General features: G+C 40.2%; 1 protein-coding gene across 5 annotated transcripts in view; it reads left to right on the plus strand.

Annotated features, from left to right (window-relative positions):
• LOC133511849 (receptor tyrosine-protein kinase erbB-4-like) overlaps nt 1–19921 on the plus strand; it is a 286982-nt gene extending 267061 nt beyond the window's left edge. For 4 of the 5 annotated variants that reach the window (XM_061840835.1, XM_061840839.1, XM_061840836.1 and 1 more), the window contains 8 exons: nt 4095–4250; nt 5753–5828; nt 6373–6519; nt 7912–8009; nt 10243–10413; nt 14190–14433; nt 14622–14750; nt 15240–19921. In XM_061840835.1, coding sequence (XP_061696819.1) covers nt 4095–4250; nt 5753–5828; nt 6373–6519; nt 7912–8009; nt 10243–10413; nt 14190–14433; nt 14622–14750; nt 15240–15919 — 1701 coding nt within the window. In that variant the 3' untranslated portion in view covers nt 15920–19921. The remainder of the gene's footprint in view (nt 1–4094; nt 4251–5752; nt 5829–6372; nt 6520–7911; nt 8010–10242; nt 10414–14189; nt 14434–14621; nt 14751–15239) is intronic. The other variant, XM_061840837.1, reaches the window with a different exon arrangement.
• Nucleotides 19922–25331: the final 5410 nt, after the last annotated feature.

Consider the following 25331-nt stretch of genomic DNA (forward strand, 5'->3'; position numbering starts at 1 on the left):
CCCATGGTAAAATAATGTAAACCCTGCCCCTAAACTTCTAGCCTTACTTCCTTTCCACGTACCCTCTTGGATGCACAATGTAGCAGCTTTTCTCCTATTCATCATGTCAACCAACTCCTGAGATTTTGCCGTCATAGTCCTGACACACTTTTTTTCCTCCACTCTTTCTGCCGAAGAACCTTCTTTCCACTTCTCCTTCATCTCCAACCCACAGTCACTGAATTTCCTCCAGCACCCTGCAAGTTATCAGTGCTGGTGGCAGATGTTGTGAACTCAGGCCACAAACAATCCGGAATGGGATTCTTATGATGGGTGAATATTGGTTTGGCAAAGTTTTAAGTGGGTTGCCCTTCCTCACACAACCATCTGCATTTATCCAGGCTTGGGACTGACTTCCAGATTGTACTGTCTTGTTCCCCCCATAGGTCAGCATTTCAGCTCTGCACTTCACCCTTGTTTCTTAAAAATGGCCACCAGCACACTTTTCCTCAGGCATCTTCTCACCGACTAGAATTATATTGAACAAGTGGCTCAAACACGCCACAGCCACCGCTTCTAGATATGCTACCATACTTCCACAGTTATGTCATCAGGACCAACTGACTTCCTTTTTACTGTGTTTCTGACTTAACCCTCATTATATGCCACTTCCTAGTCCACTACACTTGTCTATTCATTCCCAAACAGTGTGCCAGGGTACGTTAGTGTGCCGTGAGCGCTCTTCGGGTGTGCCGCGGAAAGATATCCAATTGTATGTAATTGTTAAAAAATAAATTTATTCCAAGAAATAATGTAACTTTATTCATCTATTTATGCCAGTGAGGCAGAATGACAGACAGAACAAAAAAAATCATCTTCTATTAGATGGGAGGAAGTACATACAGAAATGAATCGATCAATTTTTGGTGACATTTACTTTTGGTGGTCTGCGTGGGATTTTTCAATTGTAAAGTATGTGCCTAGCCTCTCTAAAGGTTGGAAATTCCACTCTTCCTTCTCTCATTTTCCTCCTTCATTCGTTCTCAAAGTATTCTTTCAAAGGTATTTGTGTCACAACCCATCGAGACGGAGGTAGGACCCAAATGCAGGAGTACACGGGAGACGCAGAGGTAATTCGGGAAAAATGTTTATTAATCCAAGGTCGGGGATTGGGTAGGCAGTCAGGTATACCAGCGGTAATCAGGACGTCGGGCGTAGAGAGCAGATCAGCGGGCAGGCAGGAGTCGGTACACGTGAGCTCCATCAAGGAAGGCAGAAGTGTCAAAGGAGTCAGGCTTACGAGGTCGGTCGGAGAACAGGAGGAGGTCGGTACACACAGGAATATGATCAGAGATACGGGGGTGCTGGAACGGGGCATGAACCTCAACGATCAGGCGCCGAACCAGTCGTCCCCATGGTCCTATATACACTGGGGGCAATCAGCCAGGATGAGGCACAGGTTTGTGCCTCCCAATCAGCGCGACCGCGCGGGCACCCAGGGCTGGACCGGCAGGATCATGACAATGTGGCTCATATCCTATAGTAAATTAAAAACCCTACTTCCGCAATACAAGAGTTATCAAATAGAATACCCTATTCTGATTATTTCAATGTTTGTTATTTCCATTATTCTAAAATTCAATCTTTTTAGCAAATGTAGGTGAAAGCCCATTTAGATAGTGTTAGCGTAAAGACTTAGTCTCAGTAAATGTCCTTCTCTCCCCCTGTACATACTCACAGATAGTGTTCAATCTCATTAGGAGTGTTTCCTCATGAATCACGTGCCATCGAGAGGAATCGCTTGATTCTACATTTTGGTGAGTGTGTTCGAGTGTCTTGACAGCTTCGTCTGTGTATTTATTTTCCCGTCAGAATTAACTGCAATAGCATGTGCCAGGTGGTGAATAATTTGCGCTACCTCTCCACCCTCTCCTGCTATTGACTTGATCTCCAGCCCTTCACTTCATTCGCCGCCACATCTGTCTTCCCAGAACACATTGAAGGGATACATCGTTTAGCCTGGTTTTGTTCCCTGTGACTCCGTGCAATAAGCATAAATAACTGATAGTAGGTCACATTTTTTTCACGACTGTTCTATTCACTTTTAAAACGATGGATGAGCACAATGTAACCAGACCTGTCACATTCTTTTCCAAAGTACTTGGGCCACAACTAGAGCTAATGTGTTTTCATGACCTCAAATACTTGTGAGGATCCTGCTTTTTGCAATTAGATGAATAAAGCTTTTCTTGAAATGTTTTTAGAACAGAGAATCTACTTTGTACAATCATTTTTCATAGTGCCAATGTATCAAAATACTGACTTACCAGGGAGTGGAAATCCTTGTTCCCACCCTTTTGTAACATGCTGGCAAAATGTGATGAAAATTCCCCTTGATTCAAAGTCATGACACTTCTCTTTTCTCTGCTGCGCTTCCACGTCTAATCCCTCAAGATTTAAAAGCAGTATTCATCAGGAGGTGTGATGTCTAGCATGGCTCAACGCTGTGGATTGTTTTTCCCCCCCTGACTTACAGGAAACACAATGTCCACAGCATCTTGTTTCTTGCAATTATAGACTGTGGGCTGTCAGATATTGTCAACATCTTGTCATGAGATGGCTGAAAATAGAGCATAATTTTATGAAAGAGCTTAAGTATAATGTAAAATATATATATGACTGAAGGCACTCTCAATTCTGAACACTTCTCAATTTAATGAAGTTTCACAAGATGTCAGGCCATTTAGTCACACATCTTTACTTAATTGTCTCAAAAATGAAAAAGTCCTGAGCGTGTGAGTGCCACCAAAAATTTTGAGACAGACTGGCATGTTGCCTGCATGCAAAACATTTTAGGCAATCCTGGTTAAAGATTGGAAATAAAATATCATATATCCTGCGTAAATGTCATTTCTAGGGCTATTGGTTTCAGTTTGTGTTCCAACTGCACATATATTTGTATTCTTCCCCTCTCTTCTTTATCAATGTGAAGCACATTGTTTTTCAAACAAAAAAAAGAGTGCTTTTACTACAACAGAAAAGGCTATGGGCAGCACTATTTTTTTTTTGTCTTTGTTTACCTTTTTGTTACAAGATCAAGCAAATTTCCTTCTGTATCAGAAATCAGCTGTGTCATCTTGCATTGTTGAGCCAGTCAAAACTCGATTGTCCGAGCTTGCAGACTTCATTTGCCAATGTGCCGGCTCAAACTGGCTAGATAATCACCAAAATTATATCATGAAGGGTTTGTTGCATGTCTTTGGAATTATTCCTGTCTGAACCAGTGTCACCTGTCTTCAACCACAGCAGGAACAGTGATCAATAGTGACGTGTCCGTTTATTGATCAGTCAATTCATTTCTGCAGTGATTGGTTTGTGACGCAAAGAATTGTGGTGACATTTTGCGTTGTGTCCAGAGGATTCATCCCTTCACAAAAGTGATCGGGTGACTTTTTCCTTGATGAGCACCTTGTGGTGTACAGTTTTGTGATGTTGTCTTTACAAAAGTGATCTCCGATGATGATGCCCCATACTTTGTCTGTGAAGTGAAATGTGTTGAGGTATGTATTTTACTGAATTAAGTAAAATGTGCCTGGCTAGTCATGGAAAATAATTTTTATGTAATTCTGAGGCACGCTTATCTAAACTTGTTTGCTAGCGGTTACAGGGGTATTTTAAGTTCATAAAAGAGACGATGTGTGACTGGATGGTTCCTTGATTTATTATTAAATGTACTTGGTGAAATTGATTTCTTGCTCCTATGGATCCTGTATTAATTGAAAATCGCACTCTGTAGTGACACTTATGGGGGCTGCTGTTATTGCAGTTTTACAATATAAAGGGCTTTTCCACGGTTGGGTTCTTGGTTGATGGGAATTTGCATGAAAATAACAGTGTGGTAGTAATGATGATTACAGCAATAATTATGAAAAAGCTAATGGGCTCTTCATGGTAGTAGCGCATTACAGTGATGAGATTGTGAAGACAGACGGTGATGTCAAACAGGATTCAGTCTTGCATGTTTATTTGTTACTGCCTGTACACATTGATGCCCACATGATGGGCTTTTGCATATTACGATATAAAGTAAATGTACATATACACGTATGTTGCAGGGGATGATGTATCTGGAGGAGCGCAGGCTGGTCCACAGGGATCTGGCAGCCCGAAACGTCCTGGTGAAATCTCCCAACCATATAAAGATTACCGACTTTGGCTTAGCTCGCTTACTGGACGTTAATGAGAAGGAATACAATGCGGATGGAGGAAAGGTAAATCTTGGTAAACCCTTGCATGAACACAAGGTAAACATCGAACAGAACTATATTACTGCATGTTACTTACTTGTCCCAGCATAAAAATTGTTTTAGATACTGCAAATGATGATAACCTTGTGATAAAGCATATTTGTGAAGTAACCCTGGGCCTTGGTTGGAGTTTTTATGCGATTGTTTTTACAGTTTGTGGAAACACAAACATTTTAGCGTTTGTTTGGCACATTTCAGCTGGTTGGAGTTACCAGCATTCAAAAAAAAAAAAAACAAGCACAGGTATCTAAACAGACAGACACTTGTCCTATCAGGTTGCAAGTTCATTCATATGCTTTTACACGTCAACGTTCGGTCCAATGTGAATGTTATAAGAACCAAGACCAAAGTACTATTTGTAAAGATTTTCGGCTCCAGCACAGAAATATATTAAAAGTGCGAATATTGTCTCATCAATCCATCAGCGCAAGCTTCAAAAAAGGATTGTGGCTGATTCATAACATTTCATAGTCGTATTTCTATCAAAAGTACACCAAAACAAATTTTTTTCAGGCTGTAGTTGGGCAAGAACACCTACAATGTGGCGCTTCCCACTTTCAAGCAATCTTATTTGCTGCTAGCCACGGATGAGTGAGCCACTAATTTAGAAACCAAATACATTAAATTAGTAAACTACTTTTTGATTTTAAAAAATGTTTATATTAGCTCATGGGCTTCAAATTTGTAATAACCTCTTAGTAAGGGCACCCACAGATTAGTAGGTGGATTGTTTTAAATTTATTTTCAGCAAACCTCGCAACAAGCAAACCAAGATTCCGCAGAGTAGGAAGGTAAACAGTAAATGTGATATCTCTTGTTTTGTGTTGTGACTGGCGCTGTGTTTAGATTGCAAAGCAAGATTTGAGGATGCCTGGAGTCGGTAGGTGGAATGAGAAACAACAAGGTCATTAATGCAGCCAGAAGCGTGCCCATGTAGCACCTTGTAACTAATCAGCAATGGCTCGTAATTTGATTTTGAGTTTCACTGGCAGCGGAACAGAGAAACATGTACGGTCGCATCAGGTTACAAGTACCAATAACGATATCAAAGTACAGGCCATAAACATGATACTATATTCATTTTGTTTCCTTTTTTCATCAAAATTCATAAGCTGCGGAAGTCCCAGATAATATGTATTATTCAATGACATTTTGGTGATTCGTTTAACCATACTGGTAATGCATGAGTGATAACAGTGGTTCAAGTTTACTAGTTTGAATTCATGAATGTTAAATTTTCAATTCAAACCTCATCCATTAACACAAACAAATATTTAAATATGCGCTATAGAGATGGGCATGGGCTTTGAAATAAACCTTCAAAGAATTATACATTATCAGTCACAGAGCTCTCACTTCTCCAGTAACACTTCATTTTCCACAATCAAAAATTGTCATCGCTTGGCAGTCAAGTTCATTCCAAAGTGAATGTTTTGTGCGCGATGTGTCACTCGTCTCCCTGACAGATGCCCATTAAATGGATGGCCCTGGAGTGTATTCATTACAGGAAGTTTACGCATCAGAGTGACGTTTGGAGTTACGGTAAGATTGTATTAAGTGAGTTTCGTTCATGCATACGTTCATTGTTCAACGAGTGATATTGTCCGTGTTTTATTTAAGAATTTGCCGCAATGCATTTGGAGGCCTGAATGAATATTATGTTGAGTCCATTCAATATATTATGGGATTTCATGAACTCTCTAAAACTGTGTATGTGAGGCCATTCTTTAAGGAGTTTAAGTGGTTCCCCACAAGCAAACTCGTCATTAGTTTTTGAACAACTAACCCTGTATTAAGATTCCTTGTATCCTTTCATCAATTAGCCCTTCTCATTCTATTCAAAGTCAAAATGCAACCCATTCATTCCTCTGATTAGTTGCCTCTGTTATTCTTTTTCTTAATCTTTTTTTTTCTCCTCTGATTGCTCACGTCTCTGCTTCTGAAATAATGTCTACATTTTTTTTCTTTTTGTTTAATACTTTTCTACTGTATGTGGCTTTGCTTTGTCTTAATGTCCCATCTTTTGTCAATCTTTAATGTTTTATTTTTGTATTTTTACTCACGGTATGTTATCTGATTATTTCAGGGGTAACAATTTGGGAGTTATTGACCTTTGGAGGCAAACCGTTCGATGGAATTCCAACCAGGGATGTTCCAGACCTACTGGAGAAAGGGGAGCGTCTCCCACAGCCTCCCATCTGCACCATTGATGTCTACATGGTTTTAGTCAAATGTATGTCATCTTGTGTGAAGATTTTGTGAAATGAACCCAATGTATTAACACCATAACTCATACAAATCCCCCCTCATAAGTATTGAAACATTACATAAGCCATGGCACAAAATGTGCCACACCTAAAACTGAAACTGGTCAAACTAGATATTAGTGTCACTTTTTGGCATCATTTTTTACGTCCCTTCATTTTCAATATCACAAAAGTAATCTGAAAACATCTGATTTTGGTATGTTTCATGTCTTAAATTATGCAAATGAAAACTAAATTTAAAAAAACAATCTTTTTGCACACGCTAGTGCATTGATGGGCTTAGTCTCCGTGTACATTTCTGATTTCTGACCATTTTTGGATTTATCAGATATATGTGAAGAACAATGTTGTCGTTTTGCCAATCTTTGACAAGCAAATAAAAGATAACAGCACCCTAAGGACAGCACCATTATTCTTCAAAAATGAGCGCTTTCCCTGATACAGATAGACATCAATACTGCCTCTCCACAGGCAACTTATTTACCGAACAATCAGTTTCCCACCTGGTCTCTATTCATTTCATACAGCAGAATGATTTCAATAGCTCCAACAAATGTGTATGTACTGTTGTTCTGAACAACACAATTGAATTTGTGAAGAAAAATAAAGTTTGCAAGACAACTTATTCCACCTGAATCGGCCATAACCTCACCGTCAACGTGTTGGCTTCATTTGAACGGGCACCGCTGTCCTGGCATCGCTGCATAGTAAATCTCAGATTTCATGCCAGTGTCACCTCAGCCTGCGGGGTCCGGTCTTACCAGTCACCTTGGTTTTTTGGTGACACCTCAAACAGGCAGCCACCTGGCAAGCAGGCTTGCACGCTCACAGCAGGATGAGGTTACTGTCACCTATCTGTTGTGTGGCTTTCATTGTATCACGTTACGCACAACTCCTAATGACAACACGTGCTGCCATAGAAGCTCAGACCACCAGCAAAGGGAATAATTATTCAAAAAAGAAGAAAGATTTAGTTTTTCTGTATGTAGTATAAGACACAGGTTCTGCATCGAATCCCTTACCTCTTAACTCACTGCATATTTGCGCTCTATGTTTAAATGAAATGATGTAGTCGTGGTTTCCTTCCCAATTATTTGCTCACTCTCACGCCCTTGTATGCCTTAAATTCATAAGAATTTTCTTTCTAGTCAAAGCATTTTTTATGTATTTAACATAGTTGAAGCGTGACCAGCCTTCAATACTAAGGTATGAATAGTACATTACATAGACATGCACTTTATTAAAATGTGATCCAGTTACGTATCCATCAAGATATGTTGCAGCTTTTTTGCAGTAACACATTTCAAGTTCCTTTTTTTTAAATTTATTTACACCTTGTTATCTTCTAATTCGTCCAGGCTGGATGATTGATGCAGACAGCAGACCCAAGTTCAGAGAGCTGGCTGCAGAGTTCACCAGGATGGCCCGAGATCCGCAGCGATACCTCGTTATTCAAGTAGGTTTATTCAAGACGATTCAATGCATATCACCAGTCACTTTTTCAAAACATAACCTGGAAGTGGATACGTTTGGGAAGTTCTGAACATTAATCAGCAGAATTTAAATCAGAACAACACGTGTTCAATCTGAGCGCCCACATTTGCTTCCTTTGGAGAGCAAAAATGCAAACAAAGAAAATATAAAAATAAGATATGATAGATAAATAGTAGGTAGTGTGTTCTTGGGGAAACTGTAATTTACACTGTAAAATGATGCTGAAACTATGTAATGTGATATGAGATTTCACCCCACCTACTTCATGTACATTAGTTTAGAAATGAATAGTCACAATCCGATCAAAGAATCAAAGATGGGCTAATCTGAGCAACTGAGACCATCTTATAGCATTAGAAACCAAGTCGGTTTTTCCACTTGTATGATACAATAATCACGGAATCTTTCAACATAATTAAAAATCCATATAACATGCAGTGGAAAGGAACTTTTTCCATACAATACGGATGTAATCCTGACCTCATCATCTTAAGTTCTTCAGACTGCATGTAAAGTTCATCGAGGTAGGAAAGAAGCCTTTCGTGTGACATATGAGTGGAGATATGAGCAGGAGCATATAAATGGTACCATCCAGACAGAAAAGAAGTCTTAAATGTGTTCAGAATAAGAGCAAAGGTGATCAGTTGGTCGTTTCCCTGGAGTTATACTGGCAAACAACCATCCTCACTGTCAAGGCAGGTCTCAACAGTGTTCGCCTTTAGTTCAGATCATCATTCAAAGCAAAAGGCTACGTGATATGCATATTGTAGAATTATTATATAGGAAAATATTGCGTCATTACAAATGGCGGCCTGGTACTCCACCCATGTTAACTCAATTTTCAGAGGTTGAAGTAATCCCCATGCACTTACATGAATATGTATGAATGTAATTGAAAGTAAACTTGATACTGAAGATATCCACCAGCCAAGTCCTCCATTAAAGTCGATTATGCAACTTAAACATCGATATGGATTTCAAATATTTATTCTCTCAAGTAGGTCAAGGCAATTATTTGTTAAGGTAAGATGTTTTATGTCCATGCACCTCTGCTAAAAGCAGAACTGTCATCAGATAATCTGTGACTGTAAAATAGACTTGATGTCTTTTAATTAGACAACATTAAAAGGGTGGCAGTTGTGAAACAGGAATGGTGCTCTGCTAGCATGTACTGCATATCTGCACGGCTTTGTTTTTGTTTGCTTGACATCTGAAGCCTGAATGAAGGCTTTGTCTTAACAGTATATAATTCTCTCCACCTTGATTCAGGCACCAGTTCCAGCTGAAGAAAAAGAGCCCCAAAGTATGACTCTGCCACCACCTTGCTTCACTGTAGCTGTGGTGTTCTTTTAGTAATGAGCAGTGTTGTTTGTGCCAAACATACCTTTAGGTATTACTCTCGCAAGTAAAGTCAAACTTGGTTGGTGTGTGCACAATTGTTCCATCCATCCATTTTATTTGCCGCTTATCCTCACGAGGGTCGCAGGGGATTCTGGAGCCTATCCCAGCTTTCAACGGGCAGACGGGCACATACAGACGAACAACCATTCACACTCACAATCACACCTAGGGGCAATATAAAGTGTCCAATTAATGTTCCATGTTTGGGGGATATGGGAGGAAACCCATGCAGGCACGGCGAGAACATGCAAACTCCACACAGGTCGGGCTCGGTTCGAACCTGGGTCCTCAGAACTGTGAGGCCAACACTTTACCAGCTGAGCCACTGTGCCGCCCCACTTGTTCCATGATTTCATTTATTTTGTATTTCCTCTTTCTAAAACATTTATTTCCAGTTGATTTGTACAGGTTATAGATCACAACAATGGTTGAAAAAGATTTGAAGTCATGCCCCCTTTGTCTCATTTTCATCTATTGAATATACAAAAAGTACACGAAATCGATACTTTTGAATGCAGTACATGATATTAAACTGCACGATGGATTACACCAAAACTGTGGTTGTTTTAAAAGGATGAGATTATTAATATGCATTTCTTTGCTTGCTCCCTTTTGTCAACTTACCACCTCTCTTACTCAATTAAGTTTAGTTCCCTTAGGATCACTGAAGGGAAATACTATTGAAGATAATCCTTGTTTGATATAGTTAATTCACCAAGACTGTTGCACCCTATCTGAGACACATTTGAACTCTCATGACATTTTGACAGCCTTCTAATGTTATTTGTTCTTAGGGGGATGACCGCATGAAACTGCCTAGTCCAAACGATAGCAAGTTCTTCCAAAGTCTCCTGGATGAAGAGGAGCTGGAAGACCTGATGGATGCTGAGGAGTATGTTGTGCCCCATTCCCTCAGTGTCCCACCTCTGACGTACACTTCAAAAACACGCGTGGACCCCAGCAAGGTATTGTCTCCCCCAGAATGGCAATTCACCTTCAGAGGGAAGTTCCATAGGCATGGAAGACCCAATTGAAGAAAGACTTTTCATGAATTTGACATTTGGCTGCGTTGTTGTGTGGCTCTACAGTATAATGGACCTTCTGAAGTAGAAAGCACAAAGTGTTGTACAATTTGAAACTTCATCCCCCAAAATTGTTGGAAATATGATAATGCACTCATTGTGCATCCAAAGATTAATGCTACATGTTGTTGTTGCATTTTTTTTTTTTTTGTTGCTCTCTACAACGGTACAAAACAGATAACTCAGGCGAAACAATGGGTGGGAAAAGACAAATGTGGAAAAAAAGAATGTAGGCATATTACACCGACATGATCAATTTTAAGTAATTTTTGTTTTTCATATCTTAATAATGATATTGGTTGTTTTTTGTTTTGTTTTAGAAGAATCAGGGATGTTATTCTGCCTTAAAACAATTTATAGTTAATATAAACTTCATTCTGACAGTTTAACCCTGGAATATCTGTAAATTATGAGGAAATAAATTGGAAATACATCCTAAGAAAAACAGACACAGCATCCTGACAAAGTGCAGTATATACAGTAAATAACCTCAGATGTTACGGTGTACTTTTTTTAAGTTATTTTACGAACTGGTCTGAACTACCTTTTAAATGTGAAATCTTTTTTGCAATATACAAACCCAATTCCAATTACGTTGTGATGTTGTGTTGAGCATAAATAAAAACAGCATACAATGATTTGCAAATCATGTTGAAACTATATTTAATTGAAGTACAAAGGGTATATATTTAATGTTCAAACTGATGAACTGTTTTCAGAAAATAATCATTAACTTGGAATTTTATGGCGGCAACACATTCCAAAAAAAGCTGAGACATTTGGGAAAAAAGACTGCAAAAGTTGAAGAATGCTCATCAAACACCTGTTTGGAACATTCTACAGGTGAACAGGCTGATTGGGAACAGGTGGGTGCCATGATTGGGTAGAAAAGGATCATCCCTGAGGTGCTCAGTCATTCAGATGCACAGATGGGGTGAGGTTCCCCTCTTTGTCAACAAGTGCGTGAGAACATAATCAAGCTGTTTAAGGACGATGTTCCTCTGACATCTTCTCCCTCCATCAGAGCCAACTCAGCACCAGGTGGTGAAAAGTTGACAGTGACAGCTCCACCCCTCTCTTCACCTGAGCGTCCAAGACATGTGATCGCAAGTCTAATGACACGATCACATCAATTATCAAACTGGAAACTATGGTGTCCTTCTGCCAAGTCCACATTTGGAGACCCTTATGTTTTGAACATGGTGTTTGTTATGGTGATGAGTAGAAAATTCCAATAACAGAACACCACTTGTGTTCTAATCGTGGGGGCCTTTTCTCCCAGGCATGCCCTTCCAAGTCTCTGTCTTTGCCCACGTAATTGCCTCCAGCAGAACAATGGGAGTCCCCTCTGAGAGCGTGCTCCAGCATGCCCTCTAAGGACTCTGGAAAGGGTGGGTACTGCTGTTTGAAGGGTTAGGTTAGAACACCAATGTACAGGTGCCAGGTACTCAACCCACAACTGCTCGGCCCCTCTCACTGTGGGCAACTCAAGAGTGTAAGAGAGTCCAAATCCTCTCGAGGACTGGTACCAGATCCCAAGCCATGCGTGGAGGCGAGCCCGACTATATCTATTTGGAACTTCTTGATCTCATACACCAGCTCAGGCTCCTTCCCTGCCAGAGCCAGCTTCTGTAGCCAGGGATCAGATTGCCAAGGTCCCTGCTATTGGCTACCATCCAGCTCACATTCCACCCAACCTCTATGGCACTCCCACAGGTGGTGAGCCGATGAAAAGGGGGAACCATGTCACCTTTTCGGGATGTGTCCAGCCAGGCCCTATGAGTGCAGGCCCGGCCACCAGGCGCTCGCGTTCTAGCCCCACCTCCAGGCCTGGCTCCAGAGAGGGGCGCCAGTGACCCACATACATAAATGTTTCCCATTATAGGGGACTTTGAGCCATGCTTTGTCTGGTGTGAAGCCCCCAACAACTCAACTCCTCAGATCATTGGGACACACACATCCCTTCACTACGAGAAGGTGACAGCTTTCAGGAGGGGTTGCATAATAATATTCCATCTTAATTGATAACTCAGGGAGGTAATATTATTTTGGCTGTTGTTTATGCCAGTGTACAGCAGCAGAGACCTCAGTAAGAAGAGCCATGATTTTGAGAAAACAATGTAACGATAGCATTTCAGTTCCATAACTCCTGAGTATGAGACGTGTATAGTTTTTGATCAAGATATGAAGATGAAATCAGAAAGAGGATGAGGCGAAATGAGAACTGCGGAGCAATGATGTCGTCAATACAGCAAAGAGCACAGCATGTGCTCTGTAGTTTTGTTTAATAGCTGCAGGCAGACAACAAGCAGCAATCAACACATAAGAGAGAGAGAAATAATCGACCTTATGTATAACTGTTGAGTCAGTATCACACACTCTCAACACTGGCTGCTTCGTGTTGAATTTTAAAATGTAGACGGGCCTCTATCCATGAAGATATTCTCATGTTGTACAGAAATGCTCTAGGTAACAGGCAAGGATGGAAAATAAATTGTTTTGAGTAGAACAGAAGGATTACAGAAAATGCGGACAGAGAAGCAATTGGGCAAAACAGCTAAAAACAAAACAATATTTACAGGGGAAAAACATGCATCGGGATCTCTGACTATTCGATATTTTGAGGACCTTGATATGCTATTTAATCATATATTAAATCATTTTGATGAAACCTTTGTTGGTAATCATGTTCCCACAGTAGTTTTCATCTATTGCTTATTACCAATGCTGGTTTACCGTAATTTCTGGCCTATAAGCCGCACCTGATTATAAGCCTCACCCAGTACATTGTTAAAGGAAAATCAATTTTGTACACATAAGCCGCACCTGTCTATAAGCCGAAACATGAGATATTTACAAAGAAGGACGGTACACAGAAAGAGTTTTCAAAGTTTTAATAATATACCTGAGCTTTTCTTTCCACACGGTGCCTGTAAGGCAGCAGTAATACAGCAGCAAAATGGTAGTAACACTAACAGGGCTGGGTAAAAAATATACCGGTAAAAGTCAACGAGATGCAGCAGTAACACCGCAGCAACACGGTTCAGGCTACCTGCTTTTATTACCTCTGAAAGCTCTTTTCGTCTTTTTACATTGCTCCACTACTTCTCGCTGCTGTTTCCAGCGTCTCACCATTGATTCATTTATGTCAAGTTTACATGTAGCAGCTCTGTTTCCTTCTTTATCGGCCAGCTCAATTGTTTTTAACTACGTTTTTGCTACGTCGTGTGCATTTCTTCTTGCATTTTCAATGTTGAGGGTCTGTTCATGCTCATTTTATTCATGCACAAACCACGAAGTTACATTAAACTTGTGTCACACATGTCTCAGTCTTACCTTTTCTGCTCGAGCGCCCCTGACGGCCGTTAGAAAAAAATCTATAAATGAGCCGCGTCATAGCATAAGCCGCAGGGGTTGAAAGCGTGTGACAAAAGGCGTGGCTTATAGTCTGGAAATTACAGTAGTTTTCTATTCAAATGAATTAAAAGAATGGTGCTTACATTTCTATTTGAGGGCAGTGTACAAGTTCAAATTAGTAACAAATGGTGAAATAAATGGGAAAAGAAAAAAAAAGAAAATTACATATTCATAATGTTTTTTTCTATTCATACAAAATTTCTCCCCTTCTTCTCCTTTCCATTTTTTCAAACCAAAACCAGTTTTGCTACCAGGATCCTAATTTTAGCAGGCAGGACACAATGGCCACCCTCCCCAGAGTCGTCTCTCTTCCCCCTGTGAGAGCCCCCTGTCTGGTTTCCCAGGACCTGGCATCTGGGGGGCAGGCTGGTGGTGGATTTGTCCATGGCCATCAAGAAGATCCACGATGTAATGGCACTCTAAGGAAGCAGGCCTCCCCGAGATCAAGCATCCTTGTGGCTGGCTCAGTGCTTTCTACAGGACAAGGTAAAATTAAGTGATGCTGAGAACTTGAAGGGACTGCATAGAATGATAATATTGCATTGCAAGATGTGTCTAATGAAACCTCCTTCTTAAGTGTTCCATCAAAAGTTCCATTATTTAGATTAAAGATGATGGCATGAGTTAATCATTGTCTTTGTTGTTTTTGTTGTTGAATTTTTTTTGTTCATTAGGTGGGCGGGAAGACTGTAGTGGACAGCGTTACAGCGCAGACCCAACTGGTCTCCTTGCTGAACGAGGAGCCAAGGGAGAGAAGGAACAGGATCCATACAAGACTACCATGAGAGAGAAGAAGAGTTCAGGTTACTTTGACAGTAATCCGCATACACTCTTAGGGGAACTGAATAAATATAGTGTAGAATCATCAGACATTTTATTATATCGGTTTTCAAATTACACGGAGCGCGAGAGGACTTCACTGCAGAGGGTTGAGAGGAGGAAGGGAAAAGCGCATTTAAACATTTTAGACAGGAAACCATTTCCACTTTTTAACAGCTTGGTGCATCTGTTTTTTTTTTCCTACAGGGAGCGAATTTCTTGAAAAGATTTGATAATTTTTCATGCATCCCATCCTTTTTCACATCACCTAGTGACTCAAATGTAAACTACAATTGCAATGCATCATACGGAATTCATGATGGGTAGAAAGCGCCAGTCATTTGAAACTGAACATTATTACTTCAGTACAGCTTTTGCATAGGATTTCATCAAATTGTGTAGAGTTATCAAATATGTCCAAACAATTGAAAACAATTGTTCCAAACCAATACAAATCCTCTTCCTGTTTGCAGAATACATCAACCCTGTTGAGGAAAACCCCTTCATTACACGTCGTAGAAACGGAGAAGCCCATGTCGTGGTTGACGGAGCGGGCTGCCACACTCTGCATATGGCCGGAGCTGATGCCGCAGCCGCCACCTCTGGCGGCCATTCCACCCACAGGAACGATGAGTATGTCAACGAGCCACTTTACCTGAATACCATTCTAAACCCCGGCGACAAGAACGGATTAGCTTCCGCTGTGTCCTTCTCTATCCCTGGGACCTCTGCTCCCCAGACAGTATCACAGACAGTCAACAAATCAACGACAAGCCACGCAGTCCCTTCCTCCGGATACGTGCTCGCCCCTGGTCACCTCCCTCACCCAGCGTACCCTTCACATACCCTACACCCGGGTCATTCGGGACATGCTCTGCACTCAGGCATTACAGCCGGCACCATCATGATTGATAAGAAAGGCAAGAAGGCTTCTTTTGACAATCCTGAATACTGGCAACACAGTCTCCCTCCGAAAACATCTCTGCACAACCCAGAGTACCTGCAGGACTGCAGCACACGCTTTTTCTATCGGCAGAATGGACGTATACGCCCTGCTGTTGCTGAAAACCAGGAATACTTATCTGAGGCCGCCATGAAAGCTGGCAACGTGTTACCGCCCCCTCCCTACAGACAAAGGAACACTGTAGTGTAGTTTCCCACCTGTAGCACGCAAATAAAGACGGGGTAGGTTGTGGAGAAGAATGAAGCTTGAGCAAATTCTCACATTACCAAACAGTGTTTCTTGAACTGGCTGCTTCTTGGAACTGGTGTGGAAGCCTCTATCATTTCATTCTGGCTCAAAGACTCAGCATGTACTGACAGTGCTACGTTAGCCATATTACAAAATTCTTCTAGAGCTTTTCTTACCTGCTATATTTTTTCTTTTCCATCTCTAACTGTGGTAGTTTAAGATACCTAAAAGCAATCCAGAGTGCAGATTTAATATGATGGGGGAAAGGGCCCAATAGTAGTGGCTTGCCAAAAGAGAGGTTCATTGCCATGACTGATTTATTTAACTTCTACATAGCCACATAGCCATAGCCATAGCCACCAATCCCCATGACCGTACTTGAATACTTCGCACATACTAGGTGAACTTGCTCATGGCAGCAATCCCACATTGGCATTGCTTGTGTTTAGCCTGGGAAAGTGATGCAAGCCGGCGGAGTTGTCGTGACTTGCCAGCAAAAACCTGCGGTCATGCTAGAGAGCCCAGATGTTGCAAGCCCACACACTCCTTTTGCATGTTGTTCCAACAGTAATGGAAATCAAATATTTATCACATGCAGTATTGTTCTTTACACATGCCGCCAGCCTTGACACGCCAATATAATCTCCGAACGCGAATGCATAACCAAATGCATTCATGAGTCAGATAAACCCTCTGGCCACTTGAAACGTATTCTGCAGGAAAAGTGCCATTAACCTTCAGATGGAATTCACTATGTACTTGTACATATAACGATGCATGTGCTGTGCACAAAAAGGGTCCATGTTAAATAAATGTCAGTTCAATTTTGTAGAAAGTTAGCTTAATGTCTGATGGAAAGCATTTTACGGATTAATGGCATGACTTCAATGTAAATGCTTGAAAGTTAACTATCCAAGGTTTTGTTACATTTTATTTCATGCCGTTCAGATCAATCCTGCCCGGTTTAATAAATCATTCTGCATAGTTAACACATTTGACAAATTCTTTCTTTGTCTACAATCAAAACTTTCTTCATGGTTTACTTGATCCAGTGTTGTTGTTTTTCGGATATGCCACGACATCTTCAAATCCAAATCAGGCCTTAATTCCATTCAGATCAAAAGTATATATGAATCAGATAGAGTCGCTGGACATCAAAACAATCACATGTTTTGCTGTGTGCAGGGACTGCGTTTCATAAAGTGGTATCTGGGGATGGACTCCTGTACAAGCAACCTCTTGCACATGCAAAGCATGCATACGGGTTTTCTAATCACAATACAAAATGGGATCAAAGATCAATCACTATTTGGGTTAAGTTCTGTAGTTCCACATTCAATTCACAAATCATGTGCTTTGATTTTGTAGAAGACCCTTTTTGTACCCAGCATGACTGTGTTCCGTTGAGGACAGATCAAGAACCATAAAGGCATAAGATATATGTATTTTGATGTATTTGGTGTGAGAGTAAGTCTCTTTCTCAGGTCCAGTCGGTAAACTCTGACCTGGAAAAGATCCTTCTGGATAGACACTAATTCCCACACACACACTTCCAAAAGTTCTGTTCTCTTCCTTTTTTTTTTTTTTTTTTGGAAGCTGTTGTAGCTCCAAAGAGAGTCCATAGATGATCCGGCTCAATCAATTATGTCCATATAGTGTACTTATGTTACTCATGTAAGGTGAGAAGTGGTGATGTTTGCTTTGTCAAAAGTCAGTTATATAAGTCACTTTTTCGCCACCAGCCAAATAGGGTTATTGGCCCTCATATGTGTATAAGTACATAAATGATAGTAGTTGAGAGTCAGCACCGGGCTTCATAATGGATCTTAATGGAAAGAAAAGCCAGTCTTATGGAAGAGAAAACCAGTCCGGGCTCTCCTATATGAAAGGGGCTTTTAGCTTTCTGAACGCTACTTCATCCACTTTCCCTTGTTTTTCTGAGGGGGAAATTGTGTCCCCCAACATCTCCCATTGCACCCACTCACAAAGCTTCAACGACAGGCAATAGCCTGTAATCTCTCAGCATGAAGGAGACGAACGTATTAGCATTCGAAAAACGTTACCTCACCAATGCGTCAATGTTTTATGAAAGGTAGGCAGTAAGATGGTGCAACAACTGCGAAAGTTGACTGTAAGTGTCATCCTTGTTCTCGTATCTTTACCTTCCAGGTGAAGTCCATGTAGTAGCAACATCGGCTGGTGAAGTAAAAACAGAGTATACTGAATCCAAAAAAAAAAAAAAATAATGGCCCAGAATTCACACAATTCGGAAGTCTATCTAAATTTCTGAGCAGGATATATGCTTAAAAAGACACAATAATAGTGGGAACTATTACAAATGGAAAGGCTAGCAAGAACTCACGAAAATGTTTCTTGAAACACTGCATATGCATTTAATAAAAGTTTATACTGGAGAAAATTTGACACTGAATCAAGCTAATTCAATTTTCAGCACTATTTTCTATGGGATCAGCAGTCCAAAATGGATTTTGTTCCTCTTTAAAGGTTCCATTGCAATGCAGAAAAGGCATTTTTTTAAGAATACTTGTGTTAAATGTGAAGGTCAGCTTAGATTCATCCATATTTTACAGCAGAAGAAGCCCCTTTAAGCTCTCCTTATCCACTAATTCAGCTTTATTGTCACTTTTATCGTATGTACCAACACTGTACAACGAGGGTAGAATATGTATGGATGTCCAGAGAGGAGTGAAATATTTGTTTACGGTTTTTAGCAAGCAATGAAAATGATCATCGGAAGAGTTACATTTAATAAACTGTTGAAGAATCTTTTTTTTTCCTCCATAAATTCACATTTAAATTGCTTTCCGACGTGTCAAGGCTCTAGGGCTCCGTACCCATAAGCATTAAAAAAAGATAATGTATGTCTTCACAAAGAAAATGTGCACCTAGTATTTTTCTTTTTATTATTATCTTATACAAGTTTTTCTAATGACTTATTGCTTCGACGTTCTGATTCAGCATCTCAGTCATTTGACGGTTTTTAGCTTGATAAAATGTAGCGATCGGAATTGATCAGTTGATCATGTTAGATTTGTATCGAACTGACTGGAAAAGGACCTGTAAAAAAAAAAAAAAAAAACATATATAATATTATCCCACCTCATTTCCTGACTGACATGATGATTTTTTTTAATGTACTGAAAAGGGTGTGATTTGTCATTTAAAAACTGAATAGGCGAGCTGATTTTACAGCATGTTGCTCATGTCTATTAGCTTTCTGTCTAGAAAAAATACAATTAACCACTCTTGAAAATACATATGGGGGACCTGTGAAGTAAAATAAAGATTTCTGTCATTGTAATTCATCCTGTCAAAGAATGAGGACTTTGGAATGTTTATCTCCTTGAAGTGGGACCTTTGTTTCAAATTTCCTTGGTTTGGTTTTTCAAGAACTTGAAAAGCAAATACTACTTTTGTGGGAACATATATCGAAATCACTCATCTAGGAACTGTTGCTGCCAGTGCATCATAAGACTTTAAGTCTAAGATCATAAGACTTCAAAACTTTTTTTTAAACCAGAACAAACTGCGTGTATGTAATATAATGTATAAAATGTGTGTGCCTCCCACAAATGATTTATAAAGTGTGCATTGATAGAGCGCCATCGCAAAAGGGACATTTTTTACAATATAATCACAGTATTGTGCTCCTGAAAAATTCATCAATATATTTGTTCTAACGTAATCACAAATATTTGGGGTCATGTGTCGATCATTAGTTTAATGGCTCAATTAAAAATACTGTAATTTTATTTGTCATAGGTGGCAGCTGTAAATACGGCAACATTTCTTTTCCGAGCTGAGGATTTTTTTATTTCTCTTCGCATTGATGCATTTGAGTGACTATCTGTATTCTTTGGAGGACCTGATTTCTGTAAATAGCTATAAAGTATACATGCATATACAGTATATATATATATATATGTATATATATATATATGTATATATATATATATATATATATATTACGTAAGTGTAATTTGCCAACTTTTCCAAATGCTTGCAGGCTCTGTTGTTAGCCCGTCATCCCCCTGTGATTGTGGGATTGTACTTTCAGCACAACTTGGTGAACTGTTGACCTCCGCTCTTGCTCACTTTGTTGCCGTTTTTATATGACTATTGTGTGTAAAGTATACTCACATACACTCCATATTTCACTGTGGTATTCATGTGAGATATTTTGTACTCTTTTAAGATGCCCCTTGCAATATTAACTGTTATTCAATATACGGTATCACTATTTTTCTAATGTCTCTGTATGCTCTGATATTCACAGTTTCATTTCCTTGGGTAGTTTAATTTCAACATGCACTGAGTAGACTCATTGTTTACTTTCAGAGCAGAGTACATAAGGTTGCAATGTGGATTTCTGTAGCAATATGTCACGTACCATGAGGGGAATTTACCAATACCCTCAAAAAGGGAAATATGTCACATTGACAAAATTGGTCAGCTTTTGGTTTCACCAACAATTAGTGTAATTGTGTGTTCACTTCTCAATATATCTCGCTTAATATACATGAGCTTTGTTTGTTTTTTGGTGTAATTGCTTTATCTGACCTTGCTTAGTATTTTGTATTGTACATTAGTCGCAACAGAGAAGAAGCAAACTGCACAGTGCATTACAAATTGGGGCACCAAGGTTTACTGAACTCACCATTAATTTGAGTCACACAATTTGTTAAATTTACACACTTAACTGTCAAGAGAGTTAGCATTTCCAGACCATTTCATGGATGCACAATTCCAATCAGAATGAAGCACAACTTGTGTTGTAAATAGACGACGCTGGGACAAAATGGCAGTGCGTTTACAATACACTGGGAGGTAATGACTACTGAGTTTATCTTTAAATGTTGGTTTGTAGCAAAAAATAAAAATAAAAGGATTCAGTTTGGTTCAGTTATGTTTGATTATGCCTGATATGTGAGGCTTTTATATAAAAATGTATGAATATTTGCACAGGTTATGTTCGCAGCAAACCCAGTGTTATATAAGATATCAAACATGTCCATTTACAGCTCATCACAGTACATCAATTCTGAATACAGTATTTGCAAATAACTTACATGAAAGATATCATTTATTGTTTTTCAGAGTTTAATAATTACAATTACCGGGTACTACTTTTTATTGGGCAGAACCTGTTTGTTTTCACTGGTTTCATTGGTAAAAGTCCCCCCCACCACCACCACCCACCCTCTAAAAGAGCATTTAAATATGTATCCCTCTGTTTTGTTACATGAATCTGTCAAAACTATATTTTTAATTCAACATAAATAAAGATCAATCAATATTTAAAACCGGATTGTGCTCATAAGTGTAATTTTTGGGGGGCAAAAAATGTTTGACCACCTGAGTCGGCCGGATTTTCAGTGCACCAGGACACACCATCGTTGAAAAAAAGTTCTAACAAATTCAAGCACAAAAATCAAAATATCATAATATATTTGCCGAAATGCAGCGCTATCGGGGCACAAACCAGTGCAATCTGTAGGTCGGTCCCAAGCCCGGATAAATGCAGAGGGTTGCGTCAGGAAGGGCATCCGGCGTAAAACCTGTGCCAAACAAATATGAGCGTTCATCTAAAGAATCCCATACCGGATTGGTCGTGGCCCGGGTTAACAACACCCGTCCCTGGCACTGCTAACCTGCAGGGCGTCGGTGGAAATTCAGCTACTGTGGGTCTAAGACAAAGAAGAGGAGGAAACCAGATCCGTCGTCAGAAGAAAAAAAAGGAATGCACAGAGCCTACAACTGAGTGTAGGGCCTTTGAATGTTGGGACTATGACAAGAAAAGCTCAGGAGTTGGTTGACATGATGATTAGGAGAAAGGTTGATATACTGTTCATCCAAGAGAGCAGGTGGAAAGGTAGTAAGGCAAGAGGTTTACGAGCAGGGTTTAAATTAATCTACCATGGAGTATATGGGAAGAGAAATGGAGAAGGAGTTTTTTTAAAGGAAGAGCTGGCTAAGAATGTCTTGGAGGCGAAAAGAGTATCAGATTGAGTGAGGAGACTAAAATTTAAAATTGAGGGTGTTATGTATAATGTGGTTAGTGGCTATGCCTCACAGGTAGGATGTGACCTAGAGTTGAAAGAGAAATTTGGAAGGAACTAGATGAAGTAGTTCTGAGCATCCCAGACATCGAGAGAGTTGTGATTGGTGCAGACTGTAATGGACATATTGGTAAAGGAAACAGGGGCGATGAAGAAGTGATGGGTAAGTACGGCATCCAGGAAAGGAACTTTGAGGGACAGATGGTGGTGGACTTTGCAAAAAGGATGGAGATGGCTGTAGAGTTATGGTCAGTGAGCACTTATTTCCAGAAGAGGGAGGAACATATAGTGACCTACAAGAGTGGAAGTAGAAGCACGCTGGTGGATTATATTTTGTGCAGACGATGTAATCTGAAGGCGATTACTGACTGTTAAGTAGTGCTAAGGGAGAGTGTATCTTGACAGCATAGGATGACTCTGGTGGTGGGTAGGAAGATTAAGAAGACAAAGGTAGAGCAGAGAACCATGTGGTGGAAGCTGAGAAAGGAAGAATGTTGTGAGGCCTTTCGGAAAGAGGTGAGAAGACTGGACTACGACATCCAAGGTAATCACAGAGACAGGCAGGAGAATACTTGGTGTGTCTTCTGGTAGGAAAGGGGAGAAGGAGACTTGGTGGAACACCAAAATACAGGGAGTCATACAAGGAAAGAGATTAGCAAAGAATAAGTGGGACACTGTGAGGACTGAGGAGAGGCGAAAGGAGTACATCGAGATGCGACGTAGGGCAAAGATTGGTGGCAAAGGCTAAACAAGAGGCATATGAAGACATGTACACCAGGTTGGTCATGAAAGAAGGAGAAAAGGATCTCTACAGGTTGGCCAGACAAAGGGATAGAGATGGGAAGGATGTGCAGCAGGTAAGAGTGAATAAGGATAGAGATGGAAATGTGTTGACTGGTGCCAGTAGTGTGCTAAATTGATGGAAAGAATACTTTGAGAAATTCATGAATGAAGAAAATGAGAGAAGGAAGAGTTGAAGAGGCAAGTGTGAAGGACCAGGAAGTGGCAATGATTAGGAAGGGGGAAGTTAGAAAGGCACTACAAAGGATGAAAAATGGAAAGGCATGATGACATACCGGTGGAGGTATGGAAGCAATTTGGAGAGATGGCTGTGGAGTTTTTGACCAACTTATTCAACAGAATACTAGCTGGCGAAAAGATGCCTGAAGAATGGAGGAAAAGTGTACTAGTTCCCATTTTTAAGAAGAAAGGTGATGTTCAGAGCTGTGGGAATTATAGAGGAATAAGGTTGATGAGCTACACAATGAAGTTATGGGAAAGAGTAGTGGAGGCTAGACTCAGGACAGAAGTAAGTATCCGCGAGCAACAGTATTGTTTCATGCCTAGAAAGAGTACCACAGATGCATTATTTGCCTTGAGGATGCTAGTGGAAAAGTACAGAGAAGGTAAGAAGGAGCTACATTGTGTCTTGGTGGAGATAGAGAAAGCCCATGACAGAGTACCAAGAGAGGAACTCTGGTACAGGACGCGTAAGTCTGGTATGCCAGAGAAGTATGTTAAAATAGTACAGGACATGTATGATGGCAGCAGAACAATGGTGAGGTGTGACAGAAGAATTTAAGGTGGGGGTTGGACTGCATCATTGAGAAAGGTGGAGGGGGAAGAGTGAGGCTACACGGAGAAGAGATAGCGAGGGTGGAGGACTTCAAATATTTAGGGTCAACAATTCTGAGCAATGGTGAGTGTGGTCAGGAAGTGAAGAAACGGGTCCAAGCAGGATGGAACAGCTGGCGGCAGGATTCTGGTGTGTTATGTGACAGAAGAGTCTCTGCTAGGATGAAGGGCAAAGTTTACAAAACAGCGGTGAGGCCGGCCATGATGTACGGGTTAGAGACGGTGGCACTGAAGAAACAACAGGAAGCAGAACTGGAGGTGGCCGAAATGAAGATGTTGAGGTTCTCGCTCGGAGTGAGCAGGTTGGATAGGATTAGAAATGAGCTCATTAGAGGGACAGCCAAAGTTGGATGTTTTGGAGACAAGATTTGAGAGAGCAGACTTCGATGGTTTGGACATGTGCAGAGGCGAGAGAGTGAGTATATTGGTATAAGGGTGCTGAGGATGGAGCTGCCAGGCAAAAGAGCGAGAGGAAGACCAAAGAGAAGATTGATGGATGGGGTGTGGGAAGAAATGAGTGCATTTGGGATTAGAGAAGAAGATGCAGGAGATAAGCTAAGATGGAAAAAGTTGACACGGTGTGGCGACCCCTAACGGGACAAGCCGAAAGGAAAAGAAGAAGAATGATATATGTGCCGGCATTTGTGTGCTGCGTCACGTGAGCCCTCTACGGAAACAACCCCTGAGGCATCATGGCTGGACAAAGTCAGAACACCAGAAGTCACCTTCATAACATCTACAGTTGGGCATCGAACCGATTGGAACAAGGACTGACATTATGGTTCTTCAGGAATCGTTTAAATTTTCAAATTTTCAAAATAATGTGCCCAGTTTCCATGCCTACTATCCACCGACCCCGGAGAAGAAAATGAAAAAAAAACAACAACGAAGAACTTGACGAAGATGCATTTGTGCCCAATGGTGCCGGCAGAACAAAGTATTTCTCAAATTTGTTCAAATAAATGACTAGTCAGGTCATTGCAACACCTGGAATAAGATTACATAACACAAAGTAGGCTTTGACGATGCGTACAAGTCTGACGTGGTCCCTCCCACATTGCACGGAACTTCAGTGGGTGAATATGAAACAATAAATTGTCTATGGCAAAAGTGAAGCAGCTAATGTTAAACAGGGAGTTGCACTCTTGCACTGATGGTTTTTAAAGTTTATTTTAGTCTTCATAGTAACATAAAAGCAGGTGACAGACGAAAAATAATAAATTATTTTACCAAATTTTAAAGAAAAAATTATCATTGAGAGAAAACCTCACCAAAGATAAAGCTAGCAACTTCACATCACAATTATTTCACATAAATATTGTCTCACTGTATCACAAACAGGAACCTTGTGCCCCATCGGTGTGTACGTAAAGGAATTCGTTTTACAGAGTATTCGTTTCATATTATCTTGTTTTACTTTCATTTTTTACCGGTGTCGTGTGAAGTTATCTTTCATCCCGTATATTAAGATCTGGTACATACCCTTCAAAATAAAAGGTTACAGGTTCAAAAAAAAAGTTACAACTCTCACATATGAACCATTGAACAGTGTAAAATAATTATTTTCATGGTGGTCTATTTTAACTTGGAGATGAAACAATTAACAAATATTTAGTCAATTGGATTAATTCCACTCACATTGCCTGTTAGTTCATAGG

Source organism: Syngnathoides biaculeatus, chromosome 14, assembly GCF_019802595.1.
Source record: "Syngnathoides biaculeatus isolate LvHL_M chromosome 14, ASM1980259v1, whole genome shotgun sequence".
Classification (NCBI taxonomy): Eukaryota; Metazoa; Chordata; class Actinopteri; order Syngnathiformes; family Syngnathidae; genus Syngnathoides; species Syngnathoides biaculeatus.